This window comes from Montipora capricornis, chromosome 3 (assembly GCF_036669925.1).
Source record: "Montipora capricornis isolate CH-2021 chromosome 3, ASM3666992v2, whole genome shotgun sequence".
NCBI lineage: Eukaryota > Metazoa > Cnidaria > Anthozoa > Scleractinia > Acroporidae > Montipora > Montipora capricornis.
Genome location: NC_090885.1, coordinates 10,654,224 through 10,664,223, shown reverse-complemented (window position 1 = coordinate 10,664,223; position 10,000 = coordinate 10,654,224). Strand labels below are relative to the sequence as shown.

Sequence of the window (10,000 nt, the reverse complement as noted above, 5' to 3'; positions counted from 1 at the left end):
TTACTCGTGAAGCCTAAACATATACATACAAAGAAAAGTAACCAAAGACCAAACATTTATGATACAGTGCCTGGCTGTAATTGTTTTTAACCTATGTTTTGTTGAGAATTTTCCCAGATGAGGGTAAATGAGCCAAAGTTGCGTGACTTGTCACGCGTGACTGTTGCATGAAACGTAACGGCGCAAAACAAAACCCTTGTCGGAGGGTGCTCGGTTGGCTTTTGTTTGCCTAGCCTTCGGCTAGGACTTTTACCGCTGACAAGGCGGTTGTCGCTTTCCCATTTCACCTCTGGGAGCAAGGTTGAGATCCCGAGAGATCTCTGAGCACCCTCCTATAACCAGTTGGGCCCAGAGCCGGAGTTACCCGAGGGGTTAAATTATCTCTGTAATTTTTGCTATACTTAATTGCCATTTTTGTTGATTTGCTCGAAGTAATTTCCATATTTTTGGTACACGGCGTCGCTCGTATTGTCCATTCGATCAAAAATTTACAACTTTACCTTGGTTGGCGAATATGGTGCAGTACAGTCTGTTGCCACTATTTTCGGAAATTTTTTTGCACGGAGATACAAAACTGCAAACGGAAAATTCTTACATGTTTAAGAACATACCTTTTAGCTTGACCTATGACGAAAAAACAGTGATCTATCGCGCATTTTGCGAGAACAGACCGCTTTTGACAATGATAACAACAACTCGATCGATGCGTGATAAAAATTGATAAGAAACAAATTTAACTTACCTCAAGGAAAACTTGAATCTTCCCATCTAAATGGAACGTAGCTCGGTCACGAAAAGAACAAACGCAAGCAGACTAATCAATAAGTCTTTGGAACGCGTCGTTCGGATTTGTTTCGTTTTTAAAACAACAAAATACATGCGGAACCGTGAAGTGTAAGTGTCCGGGAAATAGGGCAGCATTCTGTAAATTTTAATACCTCACAGGTTTACAGTTTAGTGATCTAATTTTTAATTTCCAACAATAAATTTCTTAAAAGTAAAGTGAAACGACATAAGTGATTTGCATGAAAATGCAGCCAGCTTTGCGACTTTTTAACTAGTCTTCAGTAGATGCCTTTTTGTTTTCGGCCTGATTACGCAGAATTGCATGGAAAATTTTTCATCCTGTGTCTTCAAAGCAAAATGCCAGGGTTAATTTTAGCTTGGGTTATAATTAATATGCGGTTGGAATTTTTCCGAGTAATAATCTCGGGTTGAAATTGTTAATTTCAGTGTTTTCAGTTAATACTTGTGTGTTCGTTTATTTACTGTATCATTTGTTTGTTTAGTATAACCCAGGAGTTGAAAATGTCTTTATTATTTAGAATGTATATTCATCCCAAGCAAAGGGGCTTATTCAACCCTGACAATGAAAATATTCCACATAATAAGGCTCAAGCTTCCATCTTTAGGAACCAATCAGTTAGATTAGGATAAAGTGTAGAGTGGCTGCGGGACTCAAGTCAGTAGAGAAAATGGGGTACCTTTGCCTACAGAGGAATGTCACAATAAAACAGTAGTAGCCGAAGCCATTCTGTACAATGTAGGTTAACAAACAGTGTCATTTTGCTACTAATAATGATCGAAATGTTTTGTCTGCAGATACGGAAATTTACGATCTTGATTGAAATGTTGGATCAGTTTGAGTTAACCCCCCTGAAAATTCCTAAGCTCGATGGTTGTGATTGATAAAACATTAATCAATTTCCTATTCAATCAACCTGGTTGCTTAATGACATCTTATGAGCCTGTTAAGCTAGTCTAGTGGTTTGCTGCTTTTATGTTTGTAGTTTTGAGAACAATAGAGTTGAATTCGGGACAACCAAAAGTTTGGTTAGAACGGAATTTGAATCTAGGGGTCAACCGCATGCAAACTCAGCACCCTAACCACTGGACCACGCCTCTTCCAAAATCAATCATGAATAAAATTGTGGCGATTGCTATTTTGGATAATAAGCAAGTAAACAAGCTTTCATTATGATTATGGATATCTTCAATATTATGAAACCTCTCACTATTTTATGCGTATTCCTGAAATTGTACTTAATTCATGTAATTATTTAACTTAACCCTTTGATACCCAAACCAGCCATATGTAGTATTTTACTCTGTCTAACGCCAGACGATTTTACTCGTCAATGGGGAAACCCCAGGAGTCAATGGGTTAATTACTCACTGAGAAACTATGTGCATTAAATATGAAATGAATGTAATTAAACACATTTACTGGTATTTGCTGTTTGAAATATTTTGGTTGGCAGACTGTTATACACTAGTGATAGTAGACAGCGGTATAAAGTGTGACTTTTTAGACTGATATCATAACTACTGCATACGGTGCTTTACGATGCTAAATTAGGGATGTTGAATTGCATTCTACCAGTGTTTACTACGATCATGGACTGTTGCCACGGATTTTCCTGCAAATTTGCAGATGCAGATTAGTGAATGGTTTGAACCATAATAACAACGAACAATGCACTTAAACATTCCATTGGTAGTACGATATCTAAGTGGCTACCCACATGTATGCATTGTGTGCCTATTTTTTTAAACAATGCCGAGAAATACGAGGAAACATCGGGAAAGCTTGAAAACAAACATAGAGGCTTATTACTCAAGGCTCACTCACAAACAAACATCTACATCGTTGGTAGTGAAGGAGGGAGAAAGGCATAATTCGGACGGCCGGATCATGTGTCTCTAGAGTAAAAACAGCCGATTTTGCCCTAACGAGCAGCCTTTCCTATTGGAAACGTGTTAGCAATTCAATTAGTTCATTTTAAAGTCCCTGGATCAAAAGACATGGATTAACCAGGTTAGAGAAAAAAACTATGACGGAAAACCAGTGATTGAATTTCCAGATCCAATAATGGTAGATTTAGACCTGAAAAAAAAAAAAAAAAGATTTTGATGTCAATTTCAGAAAATTGAATATTACACTCATAATGACGTCTCCTCCTGTCTTTTTGGTGTCAGCTACATACCTCCTGCGGGATGTCATCGTGTTCCTATAGGCTGTTTTTTCCTTAATTTCTAGTTTTTAATGTTCCTTGATTATTATTGTATAAAATGCACTTAGTCTGTTAAGTACCCAAGTATTTCATCACATTACAGGCTATATTCCTCTTTATTCTGTAATGACAGTCTCCGTAAGCCGAAATCATTCCTTGGAAACCCCTGATGAAGAAAGTTATTTTCTTTTGAAATACTGGCTTAAGATATTTATTCCTTTCCTGTTCAATTAATCTTGCTGTGCTGGTTTAGCATCCTGTAGTCAGGACATTGAAAGTGCCACTAAGACGAACATTTTTGGTTTTCTTTTCGAATTTTTTCAACGTCAATTAAGTCAATATGTTCAAAATAATACAATGCATTTAAATTTGGAACGATAGAAGCGAGATAAGTCGGGAAATAGCCAGCCAAAAACCGCTAACAATCTGTCCGTCGTTACTCGGACTGCATTGGAGAAGACTGCGATTATTCTGTAAGCGGTCTTCGCTTCGTGGGCGTTTGACAAAGCGAACAAGTCGATCAAGGAGTGATGTATATAATATCAGCAAAAAGCAACTCGGCGATCTCTCACATCTCATAGACGGCATGGTAAATTAGCTGCATTTATTTTGAGCATTGCGCATATGACGTCAGGCTTTAGGCGATCCAGCTAGACCCAACCCTTTTCCTTGCTCATGGTCATTTGCCGTTCGAGTAATGGCGGAGAGCAAAAACCGAAAAACTATGTTACAATAATCATACTTTCCGTGGGAATTTTGAGATAAAAATTGGCACGATACCAATTTAGTGCGTCTGTTTTCAAATTTTCGTTGTAGTGGCACTTGAACTTATTTGTGTTTTCGTTCATTTGCATTCTTGGTGTACCCCAGATTGCTGAGAAAACCTTCCTGGTTGATTATAAAAAATGGTGGATAGAAAAATGCACGATTTGGAGAGGCACATGCAAGAGCTTTGCATTGCAAGAAAGGAGGGAGACAGACAAGGCGAGGGTTTGGCTTGTTTCAAACTCGGTACATACTATCATGCCGCAGCTGACTTTAATCAAGCCATAACAAATTACACACAAGCATTAGCCATTTTTAAGGAAATAGGTTTCAGGGAAGAAGAAGGAAAAGCCTATGGCAAACTCGGCATCGCTTATAAACGTCTTGGTGATGTTAAGCAAGCCATAGTCTACCACAATCAGCATCTTAGTATTGCCAAAGAGTTAGGAGACCGGGCAGGAGAAGGAAGAGCCTATGGCAATCTCGGCAATGCTTATCGAAGTCTTGGTGATGTTAAGCAAGCCATAGTCTACCACAATCAACATCTTAGTATTGCCAAAGACTTAGGAGACCGGGCAGGAGAAGGAGGAGCCTATAGCAATCTCGGCAATGCTTATCAAAGTCTTGGTGATGTTAAGCAAGCCATAGTCTACCACAATCAACATCTTAGTAATGCCAAAGAGTTAGGAGACCAGGCAGGAGAAGGAAGAGCCTATTGCAATCTCGGCAATGCTTATCGAAGTCTTGGTGATGTTAAGCAAGCCATAGTCTACCACAATCAACATCTTAGTATTGCCAAAGACTTAGGAGACCGGGCAGGAGAAGGAGGAGCCTATTGCAATCTCGGGAATACTTATCAAAGTCTTGGTGATGTTAAGCAAGCCATAGTCTACCACAATCAACATCTTAGTAATGCCAAAGAGTTAGGAGATCGGGCAGGAGAAGGAAGAGCCTATTGCAATCTCGGCAATGCTTATCGAAGTCTTGGTGATGTTAAGCAAGCCATAGTCTACCACAATCAAGATCTTAGTATTGCCAAAGAGTTAGGAGACCTGGCAGGAGAAGGAAGAGCCTATGGCAATCTCGGCAATGCTTATCGAAGTCTTGGTGATGTCAAGCAAGCCATAGTCTACCACAATCAACAACTTAGTCTTGCCAAAAAGTTAGGAGACGGGGCAGGAGAAGGAGGAGCCTATGGCAATCTCGGCAATGCTTATCAAAGCCTTGGTGATGTTAAGCAAGCCATAGTCTACCATAATCAAAGTCTTAGTATTGCCAAAGAGTTAGGAGACCGGGCAGGAGAAGGAGGAGCTTATGGGAATCTCGGCAATGCTTATCAAAGTCTTGGTCATGTTAAGGAAGCCATAGTATACCACAATCAACATCTTAGTATTGCCAAAGAGTTAGGAGACCGGGCAAGAGAAGGACGAGCTTATGGCAATCTCGGCAATGCTTATCGAAGTCGTGGTGATGTTAAGGAGGCCATAGTCTACCACAATCAACATCTTAGTATTGCCAAAGAGTTAGGAGACCGGGCAGGAGAAGGAAGAGCCTATAGCAATCTCGGCAATGCTTATCAAAGTCTTGGTGATGTTATGCAAGCCATAGTCTACCACAATCAACATCTTAGTATTGCCAAAGAGTTAGGAGACCGGGCAGGAGAAGGAAGAGCCTATGGCAATCTCGGCAATGCTTATCGAAGTCTTGGTGATGTTAAGCAAGCCATAGTCTACCACAATCAAGATCTTAGTATTGCCAAAGAGTTAGGAGACCGGGCAGGAGAAGGAAGACCCTATTGCAATCTCGGCAATGCTTATCAAAGTCTTGGTGATGTTAAGCAAGCCATAGTCTACTACAATCATTATCTTAGTATTGCCAAAGAGTTAGGAGACCGAGCAGGGGAAGGAGGAGCCTATGCCAATCTCGGCAATGCTTATCGAAGTCTTGGTGATGTTAAGCAAGCCATAGTCTACCACAATCAGCATCTTAGTATTGCCAAAGTGTTAGGAGACCGGGCAGGAGAAGGAAGAGCCCATGGCAATCTCGGCAATGCTTATCAAAGTCTTGGTGATGTTAAGCAAGCCAAAGTCTACCACAATCAACATCTTAGTATTGCCAAAGAGTTAGGAGACCGGGTAGGAGAAGGAGGAGCCTATGCCAATCTCGGCAATGCTTATCGAAGTCTTGGTGATGTTAAGGAAGCCATAGTCTACCACAATCAACATCTTAGTATTGCCAAAGAGTTAGGAGACCGGGCAGGAGAAGGAGGAGCCTATGCCAATCTCGGCAATGCTTATCGAAGTCTTGGTGATGTTAAGCAAGCCATAGTCTACCATAATCAACAACTTAGTATTGCCAAAGAGTTAGGAGACCGGGCAGGAGAAGGAAGAGCCTATGGCAATCTCGGCAATGCTTATCAAAGTCTTGGTGATGTTAAGCAAGCCATAGTCTACTACAATCAACATCTTAGTATTGCCAAAGAAATAGGAGACCGGGCAGGAGAAGGAGGAGCCTATGCCAATCTCGGCAATGCTTATCGAAGTCTTGGTGATGTTAAGGAAGCCATAGTCTACCACAATCAAGATCTTAGTATTGCCAAAGAGTTAGGAGACCGGGCAGGAGAAGGAAGAGCCTATTGCAATCTCGGCAATGCTTATCGAAGTCTTGGTGATGTTAAGCAAGCCATAGTCTACCATAATCAACAACTTAGTATTGCCAAAGAGTTAGGAGACCGGGCAGGAGAAGGAAGAGCCTATGGCAATCTCGGCAATGCTTATCAAAGTCTTGGTGATGTTAAGCAAGCCATAGTCTACTACAATCAACATCTTAGTATTGCCAAAGAAATAGGAGACCGGGCAGGAGAAGGAGGAGCCTATGCCAATCTCGGCAATGCTTATCAAAGTCTTGGTGATGTTAAGGAAGCCATAGTCTACCACAATCAAGATCTTAGTATTGCCAAAGAGTTAGGAGACCGGGCAGGAGAAGGAAGAGCCTATTGCAATCTCGGCAATGCTTATCGAAGTCTTGGTGATGTTAAGCAAGCCATAGTTTACCACGATCAACATCTTAGTATTGCCAAAGAGTTGGGAGACCGGGCAGGAGAAGGAAGAGCCTATGGCAATCTCGGCAATGCTTATCAAAGTCTTGGTGATGTTAAGCAAGCCATAGTCTACCACAATCAACATATTAGTATTGCCAAAGGGTTAGGAGACCGGGCAGGAGAAGGAAGAGCCTATGCCAATCTCGGCAATGCTTATCAAAGTCTTTATGATGTTAAGCAAGCCATAGTCTACCACAATCAACATCTTAGTATTGCCAAAGAGTTAGGAGACCGGGCAGGAGAAGGAGGAGCCTATGCCAATCTCGGCAATGCTTATCGAAGTCTTGGTGATGTTAAGCAAGCCATGGTCTACCACAATCAACATCTTAGTATTGCCAAAGAGTTAGGAGACCGAGCAGGAGAAGGAAGTGCCTATGGCAATCTCGGCATTGCTTATCGAAGTCTTGGTGATCTTAAGCAAGCTATAGTCTACCACAATCATCATCTTAGTATTGCCAAAGAGTTAGGAGACCGGTCAGGAGAAGCAGGAGCTTATGGCAATCTCGGCAATGCTTATCAAAGTCTTGGTGATGTTAAGCAAGCCATAGTCTACCACAACCAACTTCTTAGTATTGCCAAAGAGTTAGGAGACCGGGCAGGAGAAGGAAGAGCCTATGGCAATCTTGGCAATGCTTATCAAAGTCTTGGTGATGTTAAGCAAGCCATAGTCTACTACAATCAACATCTTAGTATTGCCAAAGAGTTAGGAGACCACGCAGGAGAAGGAGGAGCCTATGCCAATCTCGGCAATGCTTATCGAAGTCTTGGTGATGTTAAGCAAGCCATAGTCTACCACAATCAACATCTTAGTATTGCCAAAGAGTTAGGAGACCGGGCAGGAGAAGGAGGAGCCTATGCCAATCTCGGCATCGCTTATAAAAGTCTTGGTGATCTTAAGCAAGCCATAGTCTACCACAATCAACATCTTAGTATTGCCAAAGAGGTAGGGGACCCAATAGGGCAGGCCAGCGCGTGTTATTGGATAGGTGTTGTTCATGAATTTTTGGACTCCTTGATGAAAGCTCTCAACTACTATCGTCTAAGCATTCATTATTTTGAAGAAACAAGGCGTCTTCTTCAGTCAGAGGATGCATGGAAAATTAGCTTTCGTGACACAAATGGGTTTGCGTACACTGCTCTGTGGACAGCACTCTTGAAGAATGGAGAGGTTGATGAGGCTTTGTATGCTGCTGAGCAAGGGAGAGCACAGGCTTTGGCAGATATTTTGAAGATGAAATACGGCATTGATGAGAAACATACATGTACGATGAAGGTAACTATGTCTTTGGTTATAAACGATCTACCTTCACAAACTGTTTTCACAGCACTTAAAGGGAACATGATCAACTTCTGGTTGCTAAGTGAAGATATTGGGATAATTTTTAGACAAAGTAAAATCGAAAAAGGAAGTGCCTACTCTTTGATGAAAAGTACTTTTAAAGAGATTAATGTGGGGACAGTTGTACGATGTGAGAATCGTTCACTTAATAGACAGCCCAGCAACGTCTCGAGCAGTGGGGAAGCTGTTGAACAAACCGTTCAGTCCTTGAGCTTCTCTGTGCACTCTTTGCAGCCGTTGTATGATGTCTTAGTAAGTCCTATTGCAGACTTGCTTGAGGGTGATGACTTAGTCTTTGTTCCTGATGGACACTTTTGCCTGGCTCCTTTTCCTGCATTGAGTGACTCTGTCAGGATCCGTGCAATTCCCTCGCTGACCACTTTAAAATTGATCGCCAGTTCACCTGACGACTTCCAAAGTAAGAGTGAAGCGCTGCTTGTGGGCGATCCGTGCTTGAAGGAAGTCACTTATGGCACCGGTGAAGCCATGTATGCACAGCTGCCATGTGCGAAAAAAGAGGTGGATATGATTGGAGAACTTCTGCAGACCGTGCCTCTTACAGGAAAAGATGCAACCAAAGCTGACGTGCTGAAAAGAATGGAGTCTGTTGCTTTAATCCACATTGCTGCACATGGTGATGACAACTTTGGAGAAATTGCTTTGGCCCCAAACCCAGAACGCAAATCCCAGATCCCTGAAGAGGAAGATTACATGTTATTGTTGAGTGATGTTCACGCAGTTCGTCTTCAGGCAAGACTGGTTGTGCTGAGTTGTTGTCATAGTGGTCAGGGAGAGCTAAAATCTGAGGGTATTGTGGGAATAGCCAGGGCTTTCCTGTGTGCTGGTGCCCGGTCTGTTCTGGTGGCCCTCTGGGCAATTGACGACGGCGCGACCTTTATGTTCATGAAGAGCTTCTACCAACACTTGGCACATAGAAAAAGTGCAAGTACAGCTCTTCACCAAGCTATGAGATCTCTTCGGGAGACAAAGAAATATTCCGCCATAGAATACTGGGCGCCATTTGTGCTAATTGGTGATGATGTCACCTTTGAATTTGGGCAACCCGAACACGAAAAGAATGGTAAGTGCTATTTAAATATGACTTTAATGATTGAATCCCTGTACCTTGTTCCTGTTTTTAATCAGGAAGTTGTCGAAAGGAGCAGGTACGTTCTTCACAGTTTTAAAATCGGTTGCCAGTGTGGTTATTTTTATTCCAACTGCTTTGGCTAATACCTGAATTAAATAAATAATGTCTGCATTCACCGAGTCAGCTACTTCGGCCTTCCTGCAGATAGCTAGCTGTTTGAACCGTGTTAGGATGGACTGACAGTGAACCTGATCAGTCATTGCCAGTTGCTTATATCAAGTGAAGTGAGCTATTGAGGTCCTTAAGTGTACATGTCAAAGTAAACTGAATAGGAATTGTTTCTATTAACTAAGCACAAACAGTTTCATGAATTAAGAAAATTGTTATATTTATTTATTTACTTGCAAATCAGAACGAATTCCTTATTGCCATTTAACCCACTACTTGTTTCTTTCTTCCTTGTTTTTTCTTTTTTTTCTTTTTTAGAAACGATGTCCAAAACGTGAAAAACCTACTTGGACTCTGAGACGTTGATATGTTATTTTCCTTTCTTCGATTATATGAGTTATTGAAAACAATTCGATCATTGATGCCTCAGTAGCAGTCAGACTAAAGATATCATGCCAATTATAGTTAAAGTACCATGAGATTTCAGTAGTATCAAGATACTGTCCAAATCCTTACATTTGTGC

At 41.4% G+C, this 10,000-nt stretch overlaps 1 protein-coding gene across 2 annotated transcripts in view; it reads left to right on the top strand.

Annotated features, from left to right (window-relative positions):
* The window catches only part of LOC138042119 (tetratricopeptide repeat protein 28-like), a 29,184-nt gene that overhangs the window by 17,322 nt on the left and 1,862 nt on the right, over positions 1-10,000 (top strand). For both annotated transcript variants that reach the window (XM_068887880.1, XM_068887878.1), the window contains 2 exons: positions 3,885-9,299; positions 9,795-10,000. The exon at positions 9,795-10,000 is cut by the window's right edge and continues 1,862 nt beyond it. In XM_068887880.1, coding sequence (XP_068743981.1) covers positions 3,920-9,299; positions 9,795-9,814 — 5,400 coding nt within the window. In that variant the 5' untranslated portion in view covers positions 3,885-3,919 and the 3' untranslated portion in view covers positions 9,815-10,000. The remainder of the gene's footprint in view (positions 1-3,884; positions 9,300-9,794) is intronic.